Genomic DNA, 20000 nt, shown 5'->3' with positions numbered 1-20000 from the left:
ATATATATATATATATATATATATATATATATATATATATATATATATCATATATTATATATATATATATATATATATATATATATATATATATATATATATATATATATATATATATATATATATATATATATATATATATATATATATATATATATATATATATATATATATATATATATATATATATATATATATATATATATATATATATATATATATATATCAACAATTAAACACATGTTTAAATTTTAAAAACTTCAAACAGTTAGTAGGAAAATAATATTTCTATTCGAAAATTAAAGAAAAATAATATACAAAATATGAAAAAATATAGGAAATAAATAAAAAACTGTAAACAATTAATTTGAAAATAATATTTCGACTCAAAATTTAAAAAAATATACAAAATATGAAAAAAATATAGAAAATAAATAAAAAACTGTAAACAATTAATAGGAAAATAATATTTCGACTCGAAAAAAATAACATACAAAATATGAAAAAATATAGAAAAAAAAAAAAAAAAACTGTGAACAATTAATTTGAATGTAAAATTCCGACTCGAAAATAAAAAAAATATATATATAAAAATATGAAAAAATATAAGAAAAAATATAAGAAAAAAATATAAAGGAACAAGCCAACATATGAAAAAATGTTTGTATCCAATCAAAAAACATCTTCCGAATCTCCTGCATAGAAAACGGGAGACAGAATAAAAATAAAGAAAAACACAATGAAATGAACAAAAGAAATTTCCACCAGGCAATTTCCGAAACTATTTCTAACCCCCTCCCCCCAACAACCTTGTCCAGGCCAAAGAATTTCGACACAACAGTGGTAAAATTCAGTCATCCGTGCAGCCACCAAAGTTCTTTCGCCCCCTTTTTTTACAGTTGTGTTATTCTTTGGCAATTGCGGTTTTCAAGGTTTTCTTTCTAAGGTCTGTATTGTTTTAACAATCACTGAGATGTGATTGTTTTAAACAATCACGAAAATATTGGATTATGAATTTCTCTTTTACTCATTTTTTCGTTTTTTTTTTTTTTTGCAACTGTGGTTTTCAAGGTTTGCCTTTCTTTGTGGGTATGGTTTTAACAATCATTGAGATGTGATTGTTTTAAACAATCACGAAAATATTGATTATTAAAATTTTGTTCGACCCTTTTACTTTTTTTTTTTACAGTTGTGTTATTCTTTGGCAATTGTGGTTTCCAAGGTTTTCTTTCTAAGGTCTGTATTGTTTTAACAATCACTGAGATGTGATTGTTTTAAACAATCACGAAAATATTGGATTATTAAATTTTTTTTCTAACTATTTTACACTTTTTTTTTCAGTTGTTATTTGGTGCAATTGTGCGTCTCTACTATTTTACAATTATTGAGACATTTTTATAAACGATTGTGAAAACAATTGATTATTAAACTTTTTTTACTCTTTTACTTTTTTACAGATATGCTATTTTTTGCAATTGTGGTTTTCAAAGTTTTTTTCCAAGTGTATATTGTTTTACAATAATTGAGATTTAATTTACTGACAGACAGTCATGAAATTGATGGGTTTTTATATTCATTTACAATTTTATTCTTTTACCATTTTACAATTTTTGGTGTACCGTAATTTTAAAGGGTTTCTTTGAGACATTAGTATTTTACAATTACCGAGATGTAATTTGTTTATAGACAATTACAAAAATAACGGGGTTTTACATTATTTCACTATTCTATTCTTTTATCATTCAATTTTCTTAAAAAACATAACTATTTCTATATAATCAATTATTTGTCAAACACTAGTATCAAAGATATTTCTCAATCTACAGAATTCTAAGCCAATATATATATATATATATATATATATATATATATATATATATATATATATATATATATATATATATATATATATATATATATATTCTTATTTTCCTGTATTCCTACGAAATCATCAATTAATTATCAAAATCATTTCACACTTTACCAATCACCTGCCAATTAACAATGAACTAATGCCTATTAAAATAACTGATATTTTATTAACCCGGTCAATCAAATTTTAAGCACCCATCACCCATTTATGATTAATAAGTAAGTAAATAAGTGAATACATTCGTGACTAAAATATAAATATAGATTTATAGGAAATCATTGGAAAAATTTACTTGGCCAGAGAGCAAAATATGGTTTCTATATCAGCGTATAAGATAATGTCAAAAAAATAGCATTAATGTTGTATATTGGGTCCTGGTTACATGCAATACGATTGATTAATTGATTGATTGAGAGAGAGAGAGAGAGAGAGAGAGAGAGAGAGAGAGAGAGAGAGAGAGAGAGAGAGAGAGACTCTTATATACATTAAATAGCTTATGATTTTGCAAACGTGAGAAAGAGAGAAATTGAGACTGTGATAATTATTAGAGATTATTTTCGAACGTGAGAGAGAGAGAGAGAGAGAGAGAGAGAGAGAGAGAGAGAGAGAGAGAGAGAAGAGAGAGACTCTTATATACATTAAATAGCTTATAATTTAGCAAACGTGAAAAGAGAGAAATTGAGACTGTGATAATTATTAAAGATTATTTTCGAACGTGAGAGAGAGAGAGAGAGAGAGAGAGAGAGAGAGAGAAGAGAGAGAACTATAAAATAATAACTATATGCCTTTCAATTTTCTTGAATTATTATCAGTTATTTCTTGGAAGTCAAATTGGTATGCAATGCAATGGCGTAATTTCTCATAATTATCGTACATCACCACATCTTCATTTTGCATCTTTATAACAGTAATTCCTCATCATACATTGTAATACGTCATTATAACACTTCATTATAAAACAAAAAATAATGAATTTGCTTTGCAAACTAATTTGAAACAGTGACAAAGAACAGACTAAATATTCCCTGCAATAGTTTAATCACAAAACGAACTAGAGAGAGAGAGAGAGAGAGAGAGAGAGAGAGAGAGAGAGAGAGAGAGAGAGAGAGAAAGCCAAACGCAGGAACCGGATAATTGCATTAAAAACCCAGGCTATAATCCCGTTCATAATAATTGCACGTATTCCTGGAACCCGGATAATAGAATAAACTCAATTACACTTCAGAGAAGCGTTCGTAGCGAGAGACCTTAGAGAGAGAGAGAGAGAGAGAGAGAGAGAGAGAGAGAGAGAGAGAGAGAGAGAGAGAGAGAGAGAGATGAAGAATTTCTTTTGAGACTTAATTACTGCTTGGTTAATGAAGCTAATTTAAGAGGAATTAGTAGGAGAGAGATTATGGGAGACGTTTGATGTTTAATAAGATTTGACAAGATTGTTAGAGTAGATACTATTGTTTATTTTTATTTTACAAACAAATGAATATTATTTATGAATGGAAGAAGAATCACTTTATAGGAATCAGGTAAAAGATTTCTTGGGAGATTAATGTTGTTCATAGATATATATATATATATATATATATATATATATATATATATATATATATATATATATATATATATATATATATATATATATATGTGTATGTGTGTGTGTGTGTGTGTGTGTGTGTGTGTGTGTGTATGTGAAAATAATTTCAAATAGTAATTTGATAACCAGTAAGTATTTACAACAACAAAAAATATCAAGTTTAATAACAAAAACATAAGTTATGAATCCCAAAATAATATAAAGCACCACCCTCTAAATCATTATCAATATAATGAATTCAAATTCAAATTTCAAACCCATCCCAGCACTTTACATATAAAACCAAAAAATAAATATTAATAATAAAAAATATAAGTTATGAATCCCAAAATAATATAAAATACCAACCCTCTAAATCATGATCAATATAACGAATTAAGATTAAAATTCCAAACCCATCCAAAGACTTTATATATAAAAACAAAAAACAGAAATAAATATATACTAAAAGTGTAACATACCACTAAGAAAACCGAGCTATTAAGGAGATGATAAAGACTTCACTGTGAAAATATTATCTCTTATTTTGTGTCGCCCAGACTCCCTTTAAATTAAGGCCAGGAGGGTCCTCGTTGGTGCAACAAAAGAGAAGGAATAATCGCCTTACTGTCGCAGTGAAGTAAGGCTGATGTCACGTTGCCCTCTCTGGGAGATTAAATAGCTCTCTCTCTCTCTCTCTCTCTCTCTCTCTTACATTTGTGTTGGGTTCTGATATGTGGAGCTAAATTTCTTGTATACTTTTTTTAGAGCTGGGTAAAACCCTGCTCGTGAGTTCTCTCTCTCTCTCTCTCTCTCTCTCTCTCTCTCTCTCTCTCTCTCCAGATCAAAGCATTTAAACAGTAATATTTTCACTCAATTCTCATATACAGGAGTTTCCAAATATTCTTTGGTGATTGGAAAAAATGAATATATATGAAAATAGAATTATTTCAAAGGAAGGAGCAGAATAAAAACAGGTTACAATTAACAGACACGTAGGAGTCAACAGATAACAGACTAACAAAGACACTAAACTCAAAATAAAGTAAAAAAAAACAAAAAAAAACACTAAAATCAAATATATCTCGATCAACTCCCAACCAATTTCAGTTTCAAAATCTCATATACATTTCCCAGCATATTTGACGAGCTGTCATCTGTCAACGTGACAAATAACCTCAAGGCACTAAATGAAAAAAAAAAAAAATAGGGTTTCAAGCAATCAGTCAAAATGAAATCTGGTCTGTGCATTGAACGCTGCTGCCTGTCGGATCCAATAACTGGCAATGTTTACATGAGTCATCGAACGCCCAGTGGATCAGCCTCGCACCAGGGGGCGTTCGCTCGTAGAATGTTTACAGATGGCTTCAAATATTGGACGATCAGTTTAATGTCATCTGAAGGATCCAATTCACTTATTATTCGTAACTTTGATCGATAGTCATGTTTGTTTATTGAGAAGGTATGTTTCTTTTGTTTATCTAGATGTTGTTAGTCATCAATTCAGTCTCATTTGCTTAATGTATTTTAAACACAAGTGCGTTTATGTACTAGATTTTTATGTATGGCCGTATTTCAAGTTCAATTTATGTTATAAATAAATTGTTCAATATATTCTTTTATTTTACAGAAGTATATATTTATATATATATATATATATATATATATATATATATATATATATATATATATATATATAAATATATATATTTTATATATATATATATATATATATATATATATATATATATATATATATATATATACATATGTGTATGGATCAAAATCTATCATCAGCGTAAAATTATATGTATAATAATACTATTCATTCGGCCCAAAATTTGAACTATACTGCGCAAGAATTATTTCATGATAATCTTCGTTTCATTCATTACAATAATTCACTGCAATACTCCATTTCCGCATTCATTATAACTCTCTCAGCCTTTCATTATCCAACGCAACTATAAAATTACACTATAATGCATCCTATTCTAATAATTCAACGTTATGATTCATAACCCAAACCACATTGTAATCATCATACTGCAATCTTCGCAACAAAAGAAACCCATTTGCTGCAAAATGAACGACATCTGTTGCAAGCAGCTGTAATCCCACCTGCATCCATTTCATAAAAAATAAAATTCTCATTACTTTCACATTACAAAGAAATTACAAAATCCGGTTAATCGCATTAAGCTCGAGCCTGTAATCACATCTGTAATAACTGTCGGGGACTCTTGGAGTCCGGATAATGGAATAGATTGAATTACACTTCACAGAAACGAAAGAAGGGAGAATTATAATTCTGTAATTATTTACTGGATGATAATTGAGGATAATTGGTTGAAGGGGGCTAAAGAAACTCGTTTAATGTGAATTGGTTAATGATGTGAAAATGAATGGTTGTAGAAATGCTTATATTATATATATATATATATATATATATATATATATATATATATATATACATATGTGTATGGATCAAAATCTATCATCAGCGTAAAATTATATGTATAATAATACTTTTCATTCAGCCCAAAACATTTGAACTATACTGCGCAAAAATTATTTCATGATAATCTTCGTTTCATTCATTACAATAATTCACTGCAATACTCCATTTCCACATTCATTATAACTCTCTCCAGCCTTTCATTATCCAACGCAACTATAAAATTACACTATAATGCATCCTTATAGCATTCTAATAATTCAACGTTATGATTCATAACCCAAACCACATTGTAATCATCATACTGCAATCTTCGCAACAAAGAAACCCATTTGCTGCAAAATGAACGACATCTGTTGCAAGCAGCTGTAATCCCACCTGCATCCATTTCATAAAAAATAAAATTCTCATTACTTTCACATTACAAAGAAATTACAAAATCCGGTTAATCGCATTAAGCTCGAGCCTGTAATCACATCTGTAATAACTGTCGGGGACTCTTGAGTCCGGATAATGGAATAGATTGAATTACACTTCACAGAAACGAAAGAAGGGAGAATTATAATTCTGTAATTATTTACTGGATGATAATTGAGGATAATTGGTTGAAGGGGGCTAAAGAAACTCGTTTAATGTGAATTGGTTAATGATGTGAAAATGAATGGTTGTAGAAATGCTTATATTATATATATATATATATATATATATATATATATATATATATATATATATATATATATATATATATATATATATATATACAACTTTATCAGTATATTACAAACAAGAAACACAAAAAGTAAATAGAGAAATCAATGCTTACAAAAAACAATTCCCTAAATTTAAGGTTTTCAACATCGTATCATCTCCATCAAGGACTAATAATAATAATAATAATAATAATAATAATAATAATAATAATAATAATAATAATAATAATAATAATAATAATAATAAACAACTTACCTGGATATAAGCATTGCTCACTGGGTCAGTCTCTCTGGGCAAAACGCTTCAATGCTCCTGCAAAAGTTACAGACTATTAGTTTCATTCAGTTAATATTTTCATTGTTCTAATGTATCATAAATGAATTGTCATAAGATGATGATATAAATTAAAAGGCAAGGGCGCTGCCCACTAGGCCATACGAGTCATAAAAGAAGTTGGAACCTGAGAGCCACTGGGCAAGCTAACTGCTTCCATACCAGAAGTTTGTGCAGTGGCACTCAGGTTCCAAATTCTTTAATGACCTGTGTGGATCAGTGGGCAGCGCCCTTGCCTTTCAGTTGAAAGACCTGGGTTCGATCCTGATGTGAGTCAGAAATTGATTTCTGTTCCACGCGTGATTGTGTGTTGATTATTTATATATATATATATATATATATATATATATATATATATATATATATATATATATATATATATATATATATATATATATATATATACACATATATATACATTCAAATTTCTGTATGCATACATACACACATATGCATCCCCACTTATGTAAAAATGTACTACCAAACACACACACAAACACACACATGCAAACAAACACATGCAAACACCGACCCCTCCAAAGCAATAAGTGTGTAAATGTCCCATAATGACTTTTCCAGTACCTACAGGCTGCCTGGAAGCCGTTTCCAGCGAACGACATTTGTTCCGGCGACAAAAAGCGACGTTTGTTAGAGCGACAAAAAACGACAAAAAAAAAAAAAATAATTGGAAAAAGTAATGGGTGCAGAAAGGGTTGCGATGAGATGCAGAATTGTTCTGTGGAAAGAATGTGATAGGAGAGAGAGAGAGAGAGAGAGAGAGAGAGAGAGAGAGAGAGAGAGAGAGAGAGAGAGAGAGAGAGAGAGAGAGAATGCAATAGTTTTAAAGGCATTTTGCAATTTGTGCAAATTTACAATTGCTTAGAATGAATAAAAGTTTTTCTTAAATTCAAAGATCATTCATATATATCATTCATATATATATATATATATATATATATATATATATATATATATATATATATATATATATATATATATATATATATATATATATAGAGAGAGAGAGAGAGAGAGAGAGAGAGAGAGAGAGAGAGAGAGAGCTAAAGCCAATGATATGGAAGTTTTTTCACAAACGGTCCATCCTTAAACATCATTTAATGTGCAAATGGATTAATGACCACCCTCTGGTACCTCGTTACTGCCAACAAACTTTAAAAAGTAACCAGGATTTAAATACATAATATATATATATATATATATATATATATATATATATATATATATATATATATATATATATATATATATATATATATATATATATATATATATATATATATATATATATATATAAATATATATATATATATATATATATATATATATATATATATATATATATATATATATATATATATATATATATATATATATATATATATATATAATATATATATATATATCTCCCAACGGAAATATTACAGAACTAACTCGGTCCTAAATCCGCAGATTTAAACCCAATGAATGCTGCGTAATCCATCAAGCCCTTATTTCCTTTGATCAAATGAAATACCCCAACTCGGTTGAGCATTGTGCCTCCCCAATTATTCCTGCAAATGCCAGCGTAGTGTGATGCTTTCAAAGCATCGAAAGAGCGTTGTTAAAAGGCAATTGGATGCTTGCGTCTGCCCAAATCACAACGGGTGCGGGCCCGGTTGTGTGGTGTTGTGATTTTTGTAATGGAGTTGTAATGGAAATGTGATTTTGTGATGGAATTGAATGAGTCTGGTTTGTGCTTACTGTATTAGAGTCAAGGGGAATGATCGCATTTTGAGTTTTAATTGGTAGATTAGATTTTGAATTGTTTTTTTATTTATATATGTCCCTTTGAAGTTTTGGAATATCTTTATGTGATATTGGATGCCTCTAATAACTTAGGAATTTTATTAAATGTAATTATGATTCTTTTAATTAATGTTATGATTACATTTTCCATAAAACAAGACAATATATCAACTTCCAATGTTGTTAAATTATTATTATTATTATTGTCTAAATTACCATTATTATTATTATTATTATTATTATTATTATTATTATTATTATTATTATTATTATTATTATTATTATTATTTCAAAATCTTTGAAAAATAGCTGCAAAATTTTTTTTTAAATTTATCTATGGCCAAGTGGAATTATTATTATTATTATTATTATTATTATTATTATTATTATTATTATTATTATTATTATTATTATTATTATAATTGGGCAAGCAATATATCATGACCTTGGCATGTATGTGTGCATGTGTGTATGTATGTGTGTGTATGTGTGTGTATGAGAGAGAGAGAGAGAGAGAGAGAGAGAGAGAGAGAGAGAGAGAGAGAGAGAGAGTTAGTAAAACTTGCATTTTTTCCTCACCATAACAAGGACTGTCAAAGCTATGAGTGTGTGAGAGAGAGAAAGACATTGATAATTACTGCATACGTTAAGAGAGAGAGAGAGAGAGAGAGAGAGAGAGAGAGAGAGAGAGAGAGAGAGAGCCCACAATCCCCCATTCAACAAGCTTCAGAAACAAGTCCCCAATCGCTAATCGAGGAGAATTTATGCAGATTGGACACGGGAAGATTATCACGCAAAAATAGAAATTATTTTGTGCTCGGCCGATTAGCGACAATAATCTAATTCCATTATCGAGTTATGCGTCTGATAATCCGATTATTTTTGGATAATTGAAAACGCTGCATTGTTATTTTTTTTGGCGTCAGTGCTAATAGAATTTTTTTTAAATTGTGATTGATAATGTTTATGTTGATACAGGAATTAGGTTAAAATGTTGAATGATATTGGGGACTGTTCAATTACCTATAATTATTTTTGCATAATTAGGTTACAAAGGTATATACTTTATATATATATATATATATATATATATATATATATATATATATATATATATATATATATATATATATATATATACATATACATATATATACATACTGTATATATATATATATATATATGTGTATATATGTTTATACATATATATATATATATATATATATATGAAATATATATATACAGTATTAAAATAACTAAATACATAAAGTATTGATTTATATATTTATACATTTGGATCAGAAATATATATATATATATATATATATATATATACATATATATATATAGATATATATATATATACATATATATATATATATATATATACATATATACATATATATATATATATACATATATATATATATATATATATATATATACATATATATATATATATACTATATATATATATATATATATATATATATATATATATATATATATATATATATATATATATATATCTCTCTATTATTTAAAAATATTGTGTGTGTGTTTGTGAGGAAACAGTATTAAAATAACTAAATACATAATAAATATTTTGCAAATTTCAAAATAATAATAATAATTAATAAAAATAATAATAATATAATAAATAATAATAATAAATAATAATAATAATAATAATAATAATAATAATAATAATAATAATAATAATAATATAATAATAATAATAATAATAATAATAATAATAATAATAATAATAATAATAATCCCATAAGCCTTAAACAAACTATTTTTTACTCTGTGTTTATCCTCAGTGAACTCAATAAAAACTATAAAACTTAAAAGCAATTAAATCATTGTTTCTATTTAAACACAAACCCCAATAATCAAAAACTGAATAAAATTTATAAGGAATTTAATCCCACCCAAAAATGGATCAGAAATAAAATAAAAATATAAAAAAGCCCTTTTCATTTTTTCTCATTTGTGGCAGTTTTTTTTATACATTTTTTCCTCTCGAGGTCAACTTCCTCCCAACTTCGACGAAGTTCAGATGAAATTTGGATTATGAAGTTTTTTTATTATTATTATAGAATTTTTTTCTTTGGTTTTCTTTGTATACTTATGTATAAAGAGTTATGAATAATGTTTTGTTTGGAAATGTGTATGTATATGTATATGTATGTGTATATGTGTATATATACTGTATATGTGTATCATAATTAAGGATAAAAGACAAAAGGTAAAAGAATAAGAAGATTCAAAAGGTGAAAATTGGAACTTGGGTAGTTAAAGTCCTTTAACCCCTTCTAGAGAGAGAGAGAGAGAGAGAGAGAGAGAGAGAGAGAGAGAGAGAGAGAGAGAGAGAGAGACACCTCTGCGGAATTAAACATCAGTGGACACGAAATGCGTTTTAAGGTCAATTGAGGAGAGAGAGAGAGAGAGAGAGAGAGAGAGAGAGAGAGAGAGAGAGAGAGAGAGAGAGAGAGAGAGAGAGAGAGAGAGAAATTTTTGCCCCAGAGCAAAAGGTCGCGACTTCACATCACTTATGCAACAACTTTCGACCTAAAGTAGTCTTGTCATTAGGATCACTTTTCTTCAAAGTGTGCCACTCATGTTATTTTAATTAAAATATAGATCGTCATATGGTAATTAGATCAGCCCTTGTTAAGGTGATATTCACTAAATGTTTTTTTTCATTTTAAGCAAATTGTTTGTAACTAATTTCTCTAAAATACATTTTATTCATTTTAATCAAATTTATGCAACTGAGAAATATCTATTCGGGGAAGTTATACAATATTAAGATAATGATATACTTAATTTAAATTCCTTCTACTTGCCTTTTTTTTCTATAACTTCTTCTGGCCTGGGCAAGATGAGAAAAAAATTTTAAAATCATTTATTTTCCAAAATCACTAGATAAAGCCATTAAGTTTTTTTTTTCAATTTTTCATAAAACTCTTATTCCAAAATCACTTAAAATTGTTTTTATAAAACTTATAAAACTTATCTCCCGATGTCCCAAGTCAATTTAATTATTTGAATCCTTAAGAATTCGCAATATAAAAACTGTTAGAATATAACTATAATTTACGTTCCTAGAACAAAAATAAATCTATTATGCTGTGCTCTGAAAATCCTCACAAAATGTCTATCGTACTTCCGGCAACCTTGCACCATCTGAATAAAATTAGTCGTTTCTCAACCACTATTTTCCTACCAAACAAAGAGTCGTTCAGTTGTTTAAACTATGGGAGACAAATAGTGGCTTTTTGCAAACATTCTTCAAAAACTTTATCAATACTTTTGTAACCTTTCCTGCCCCTAGAAAAGAATGTTGAAATGAATTGAATTTTTAGAATTTAGGCCAAAGGCCAACCTCTGGGACCTATGAGGTCATTTAGCGTTGAAAATGGAAATTGACAGTGAAAGGTCTTAAAGTTGTAACAGGAGGAAACCTCGCAGTCGCACTATAAATTGTCAGGAGAGGACAGAAAGAAGATAGAATATGAACGGAGGTACATTAAAATCAATGAGAGAAGTTGCAGCTAGGGACATAACTAATCTGGGCTCGTATACACGAAGCTACACTTTCCTTAAAACCTTCAGGAGAGTCATCTCCAAAACCATTCTTCTAAATGGACTCAAATTACTTTATTCCAAACCTCATGAAGACATCCAGCAACCCCCCCCCCCAAAAAAAAAAAACATGTTTCAGTTAAATACTAAAAGCTTTCTTAAACAAATCCATGAATCTCTAGGATTTTATAGTTATCAACTTTCGGTCTATGAAGTGGCTTAACTGTTTAGGAAATTGGCTTGGAAGCTTGTTAAAGCTTGTTAACTTTGTGGGCTAGTATCTTCTTGTTTACAAAGAAAATCATATTTGGAAAGCTTTCAAAGTTTACCCTCAATGAAGTAAAGTCCTTTAACCCTCATATATACCCAAGTTATATTTCAGATGTTAAAAATCAGAAATAAAAGGAAAGTCAATTTACTTAATGCTTCATACCCACTTCGGAACACATTGTATACCTGCAGTATTTCTCGACTGATTATTTAAGACTCAAAACCAAAGCTTGTGTGACATTTTGTATAATGGTATGAAAAAGCATTTAACTCATAGTTGCTCACTGAAGGATAACACTTATGGACTTAATATTTTTCCAACTATTTCCAAAAGCCATCATCAATGTTCTGATGTAATTTCTATATTTTCTCTAATGTAATCAATTTCTTGTTTAAATAATTTCCATTTTGTTTATCAGCAACTTCAATTATTTAATTTTTCTTTGTCATACCTATCATCATCATTGCTTTTAGCAACTTTTTTAGAAGTTCATATACTACCAAAGTAATACTTGAACACCAAACCTCTGTTATTGGTTCCATGGGTAAATCATTAACTCAATCTCAACCATTTTTACCTCAGAACTTAATTATAAAAGGACTTTAAATTTTTATTCTACGAATGAAAAATTGCTTTTATTTCAAAACTGAAATTTACTAAACCTTTGACATTCCATTTTTATTCAGCGAATCTCCAAATTCATATTTAAGAGCTTGTTAAACCATGTGCTCTATGTTGCATTTGGAAGGGCTTAACATTCAGGAAAACTCAGGAAAAATAATTAGAATACCTACAAATTCACAAAAAAAAGTTCTGAATAATTTAATTAAGAAAAATACACCAAGACACTTCAGTATCTATGTACCACTTACTGAATAATCTTCCAATTACACTGCTTTCAATAGTTCATTAAGCGAAGTCTTACATATATTTACCGAATAATTATACTGCTTTCAATACAAATCATTGCGTGAAGTCTTATACTATCGCAAATTACGAGGAAGAATATCCCGTCAATTTATATTTATCTCACAGAAACATACAAACTAGTATATGCTCTAAGGTCACACAGTTCGGTAGTTAAAACTGAACTCTTAGGTTTTTAATACAATTTAATGTTTAATATAAAAAACTCAATATGATAGTTTTTTTTTCTTTATACAATTCCAGGTTTAGATTCTCCATATCCTTACCCCAGTTGACTGCTTGTTACATCTTCAAGTGTCACACGTGTACTTTACACTTCAACGATTCCTGATTCCAGTTTAGGAATCTACAGATCCCTCATTCCAGTCGCTTCAGTAGTATTACCTGCAATCCGGGAAAAGTCTGCAGCAAAGATTGTATATAATAAAGACTAACAAAAACTATTGCTAGATTTGCACGGATCAGTTAAAGCCAAGAATTTAAAATTATAAAAAGGTTAGCTACGATCATGTAAAAAAATTGTAAACTTTCAGCTCTTGAATTTTGAATGAACCACAGAACTTTAGCACAAGCTTCAAGCAAAATTGAACAGTATTGGACAAATAGCAAAGATCAAGCAAAGCTGAACGGCATTGGACATTTATATAGCATTCTTATAAAATAACATACAGCATTGATAAATACAAAAATATAGTTTCATAAACTTGTCAAATCAGATTCCATGCATTTCTGTATGGGTATATCAATTTCAACTTTTGCCAAGTCGAAAAATTTGCTTTACAGTTTACGGTTATAACGAAAAAGTTCTTATTTTTTCCAAACTAAAGCTTACCCTATTGGAATACAAAAAAATATTTTAATATTCAGTTTTTAATGAACTACTAGTAGCCAAATACCATCATGGAAACCCAGTCTAAAGAAAGTTTTCAATCTAATGTAATGACTTACGTGTAAATAGCAATTATATTTTCATACTGACTTTGGCTAATTATATAATTAAAATGGTTTAATTTCCGTTATGGCTTCCACGTTAAAGAAGTACCTAGGAAACAAAAAATATCAATGGATTAACTTCAAAGTGCCTGTACTGTAAGTTCAAATTTGTAATGCCTAGCATACGAACTAAAACCGGTTTTAGTCCTACCACAGAACCAGATACTATAAAAACTTAAATGTGGCTCTAAAATTACTTTTGAAAATCCACTCAGGTGAATAAACTTCAAGTCTTCGTTTCTCTGGTTAATATAGAACGTAATTACTACTAGCTACCCTAAATGCTTTATCAAATCCTTTATTAAAAATAGGACCCAAAGTAAGCTATACTAAGTTTTCAGTACTCCACAACCAGAGCATGAATATGTTCCTCCCCACAAAAACATTAAAAAATTGTTTTAAGTTATCAAATGCTGAAATATTCTAAATCAGCTAAATTTACTGTTGAACTTAATAGTAAAATGGTTATGATTCGTTCATTTAAACGACTATCAAATTGCTTGTGTTTTTTTCTACTAATTATGCAAATACTAAACTTGCACATTCCCAAATGACAAATATTTAAAGTTATTAAAACTCTAAAACAGACTTGGAAACAAATTGTAATAAACTGAAATTTAAGGCCTAAAATCATTTACTCACAGCCTGATACCACAGGTACCCCTTAGCAAAATACCAGCTTCGAGTCTAAACCCTAGTAGATAGAGTTAAGCTCAACACCAAAAATTTATATAAATATATAAAACTATACAAATAACTAAACTATACTAAAGCCTAAACATTATTACCACCTGAAAGGCAATATCTTCATTAGAATTTTGGGAGCCCAAAACGAACTTCCATAGCAGGCCGTAGCCCACTATGCAAGTCATTTTGGGTGTACCCCACCCCTTCGGGAGCGGCGGCCCCCGAAGGGGTGGGGTGCAGGGGGATGGGGGCAGTGATTCATGAAGATAAGTTCCAGAACAGACTCACCTATTGTGTGGAAGTTTGAAGTTGTAATACCTGGGTGAAATAGAATGAAGTTCATGATACCGATGTGGAATTCTTGAAGAAAAGGTCACTATTGTAGACTCAAAGTACCAACAGGTAAGTTGCGTTTGGACGAACACCTGGGAAAGTGTTAAGAGCTTTAGTAAATGGTCACAAACTTGACAAATTAATGACCCTTCAACAATTTATAACTAAGCTTCAGCTACACAAAATATTTTCAAAGTAATTTTAGTTGACAGATATTAAGACTAGACATTTCCCAATTAGTTGAGATTAGTAAAACTTCATTTGTGCTACTTAAAATTCCAGCCCTTGTAACGAAAGTGCATTATAATGTATTACATCTGAACATTATACCAAGAACGTGACGAAAAATTAAGCCCCTGAAATGTGGAACCAAATTTTAAATCAAAGGCATCTAAAACTTTAAAGCAAAATAAACTGCAATATACAGTCTCAACACAAAGCGTAACGTAATTCATTTTAAGCAAGCACCATAAGTTACTTTGAAAATTTATAATAAAAAATATTTCATAAATAGGCTACCAACCACTAACCTGATGTTGGCTAAAAACATCACCCAGTTAAAATTAAAACCTATGCAGCTGTAAAGTAAATTCAGTAAGGAAATATTCTGCCATCAGTACTTACATCACATGAATTGGATTAGCACTTATCCGAAGTTATTCCCAAACCGTCTAACTAAATTTAAGTAGACGAAACATACTTAGTTCCTATACAATACTATTGTTATTAATACCACTTCACACTATATACGAAGGACCCTTTTAACCTTCAAATCTAACCTCGTTCACGTATCAGGTAGCAAAGTGGTACAAAACTAACAACTGTACTGCCATCCACAAATTATACTAAACTAGACAATAACCGGGAAGTTAAATTAGCATTTACGATTGCTTGCCCTAGCAACAATAACTTAACATACTTAACGATTGATAATTATATTCACAGAGTTAATTGTGAAAGGACGAAAGCCGTTACAAGTTATATTCAAGAGTTGAAAACTAAAAGAACGAAAGTATTTACAAAGTATATACACGGAGTCAAGTCTAAAAAAACGAAAGCCGTTACGAATTATATTTCAGAGTTAGGCCTAAAAGAACGCTTCTGAAAGAAAGAAAGCCGTTACCCATTATATTTCCATATTTTATTCACATAATCACTGAGTTATGTCTTAAAAGAACAAAAGCCGTTGAAAATTATAGTCACAATTAAGCCTAAAAGAACGAAGCCGTTAGATACCCGACTACAACAACCAAATCACTGAACTAGACTCACCTTGAAGTTCCCACGTTAATTCACGTAACGTCTATGCCACTAAATCACAATTATCCAATCATAAAAACCTTCCAGTACCAATCTCACGCTACTAAATCTCGGATTAGCGAATCAGCAGCAGCAGCAGGGCGGAAAACAATTCCAAATCACACGGTTTCACTCTCAACACTCCACTAAATCGTGCGGTCGCGTTCAGTGGCCAGGTAATCTGGCCGCGTTCAGAGGTCGGTGTCGACGTTTCCAGCCAAGGATGATTTACTCAGGGAGTGAAGGAAATTGTAGTTTTTTTTAAGTAAAAATAGCCAAAAACTGTTAGCTTTTTTTTATGAAAAAGTCATAAATCTTGAGAGTAAAGACAGAATCATCTTTCGCATTAGATTACTTTAGTGACAAGCAATGATTTGAATTACAATGTATACTTAACTCTCATATATTGAGTCAATTATTTCTCAGTATCGAAATTTACTTAATTAAATGACATAGGTTGATAAGTATAATCAATTATAAAAAAATGATTTACATAAAAATAAAATCTACGCACCATTTAAACTATTGCCATTGGGAAAAAAGTAATTATAACTTTAGTATATATATGTTACAGGGAATATGTGAAATCAGGGATGACGCGTAATCACTAGGGAATATGTGTAATGATCAATTCCCTTGGGAACATTTGATCCCCGAGGGGCTAGTACTATACACGGCAAAACACATTTGACCTCCCAGGGGCTTGTACTAAACACGGCAAAACTGGGTAGATAAATCACTGTTTTGCCGTGTTTAGTACTAGCCCTCGGGGATCAAATGTTCCCAAGGGAATTGGTCATTACACATATTCCTAGTGATTACATGTCATCCCTGATTTCACATATTCCCTGTAACATATATATATATATATATATATATATATATATAGAGAGAGAGAGAGAGAGAGAGAGAGAGAGAGAGAGAGAGAGAGAGAGAGAGAGAGAGAGAGAGAGAGAGCTCCTAATTAAAAAAATACATAAAAACAATCCTCACTTCCTAAACAGTCATGATAATAAAACTAACTTATTCACTCCAACTAAATATCAGAAGGACTTTATAATAATTCCCCACCCTCTACCCACACCCATTCTCTCCCTCCCACCCCACCCCCAAAAAAAGGGTTAGAATACCCCTCCTCGCCCTGAGAGACGAGGTGACAGGAGATGAATGGGAGTTGCTCCTGAACAAACAATGGAAGCTGGGAGATTCTGAAAATCATTTTCGTGATGCTTAAGACGCCATGTTTTATTTTATTTATACTTGACTTGAGTTATGAGAGAGATAGAGAGAGATTAAATGGCGTTGTAGCTTAATATTGCATAATCTGGAGAAATGTTAGAGAGAGAGTTTTGAATGTGCTTCTGTTATGAGAGAGACAGAGAGAGAGAGAGAGAGAGAGAGAGAGAGAGAGAATAGCAACAGTAAAAATTACATAATACATAACGGGTGTTAAAACATATAATAAAAGTTTCAATCTGAAATATATCCAAAATATTAAGCATATTCAGTTGAACAGGTGTCACCATAATAATAATAATAATAATAATAATAATAATAATAATAATAATAATAATAATAATGATAAATTATGAACAGATGGTATTATTTGTAAAACTAAACTTTTCTTGCAGTTAGTCATATTATTATTATTATTATTATTATTATTATTATTATTATTATTATTATTATTATTATTATTATTATTATTATTACAGTCATAATCCATAAAACAAAAATTAAAATTAATAAATAAATACTTTCTTTATTTCCAGATAACTGCACATTCTCCAAGACAATATGGACTAGCTAACTCCTTCGCCCTCTTCCCAAGGATCTGCCCAGTGAAATAAAAAAAAGGAAATTATACACAAAAATAATTATCATTTACAAAAAGAGATTATGGCGTGCACTGAACGGTGATCTACTTGAGAAAGTGGAAGGAACAGAATATTAAATTAAGATGGGTTTCACAAGGTAAGGTAGAATTTTTGGGAGCTTTTGGAAGTCAGGAACTCTTGCAGGAAATTTTGGGAGTTTTTGGAAGTCAGGAATTCTTGGGAATTCATAATTTTAAAAACAATTTGCAGGAAAATGATTTATGATTGAAGGCTGTGAGATTTAAATTTTAAAAATATTCTTAAATAAGAATTATTAACTCATTTTGGGAATAGAAATTCCTGAGAATTCTTAGTTTTAAAAACAACTTTCAGTAAAATAATTTATGGTATTTTTAGTTCAAAAATATTCTAAGATAAGAAATGCTAATTAACTCTATTTAAAACCATGCTAAATGTTTTCGAACGAGGCTAAAATAAATATTTCAAATTTCCAGGGATTTTTGGAGAGAGATTCTTAAGAATTCTTAGTTTTTCAAAAATGTTCAGGAAAATAATTTACGTTTGAAGGCTATGGGATTTGACTTTTAAAAATAGTCTGAGATAAGAAATAATAAGAATATCTATTTCAAATTCATGCAATATATCTTCAAAAAGGCTAAATATAATCTAGATTTCTAGAAAAAAAACCGAAGAATTCATAAAATATTTATATTAATTTTCAAAAACTTCAAAATTAATGTTCTCTTTTGCTTAAAGGATTAAGAGATATAGAGATAAAATGGCATTTTAATATAAAAATATATATAAATTTAAGTTCATGTTTTGTATTTATTTTTAAACACCAAACATGACTCGAATCTTTTATGAGAATACATATACTGAAATTCACTAGTAATTCTCTCTCTCTCTCTCTCTCTCTCTCTCTCTCTCTCTCTCTCTCTCTCTCTCTCTCTCTAATGGAATACCATATTGTTTAATATTGTTTTATTGTACTTTTGATAGATCAATATAATAAACTCAGATCGGTCAATAAAGGATTATGTTGTCCTATATGAATATAATAGAACTCTAGTTGGAGATATTAAAACTCTCTCTCTCTCTCTCTCTCTCTCTCTCATTCTATATTGTTTTATTGCACGTTTGAATTGATCAATCAAAAGCCAAATTTAGTAGTAAAGTGTTCAAATAAAGCTCAAACCTAGTTCCTTGATATTGAAACTCTCTCTCTCTCTCTCTCTCTCTCTCTCTCTCTCTCTCTCTCTCTCTCTCTCTCTCTCTCTCTCGTCTTTCAATATAGTTTCATAAAGTAT

General features: G+C 29.3%; 1 protein-coding gene and 1 long non-coding RNA gene across 2 annotated transcripts in view; one reads left to right on the top strand and one right to left on the bottom strand.

Moving 5' to 3' along the window:
* LOC136856164 (uncharacterized) overlaps window positions 1–20000 on the top strand; it is a 63113-nt gene that overhangs the window by 29811 nt on the left and 13302 nt on the right. Inside the window, exon 2 of the mRNA XM_067133834.1 lies at window positions 18625–18826. Coding sequence (XP_066989935.1) covers window positions 18813–18826 — 14 coding nt within the window. The 5' untranslated portion in view covers window positions 18625–18812. The remainder of the gene's footprint in view (window positions 1–18624; window positions 18827–20000) is intronic.
* Window positions 13334–17035, bottom strand: LOC136855970 (uncharacterized). The gene is made up of 3 exons (XR_010858190.1): window positions 16826–17035; window positions 15509–15645; window positions 13334–13924 (listed from the first exon to the last, which is right to left on the bottom strand). It is a non-coding gene; the product is annotated as an uncharacterized lncRNA (long non-coding RNA).

Source organism: Macrobrachium rosenbergii, chromosome 34 (genome assembly GCF_040412425.1).
Source record: "Macrobrachium rosenbergii isolate ZJJX-2024 chromosome 34, ASM4041242v1, whole genome shotgun sequence".
NCBI classification, from domain to species: domain Eukaryota; kingdom Metazoa; phylum Arthropoda; class Malacostraca; order Decapoda; family Palaemonidae; genus Macrobrachium; species Macrobrachium rosenbergii.
Note: the sequence above shows the minus strand (reverse complement) of the source record. Positions and strands in the feature narration are given on the sequence as shown.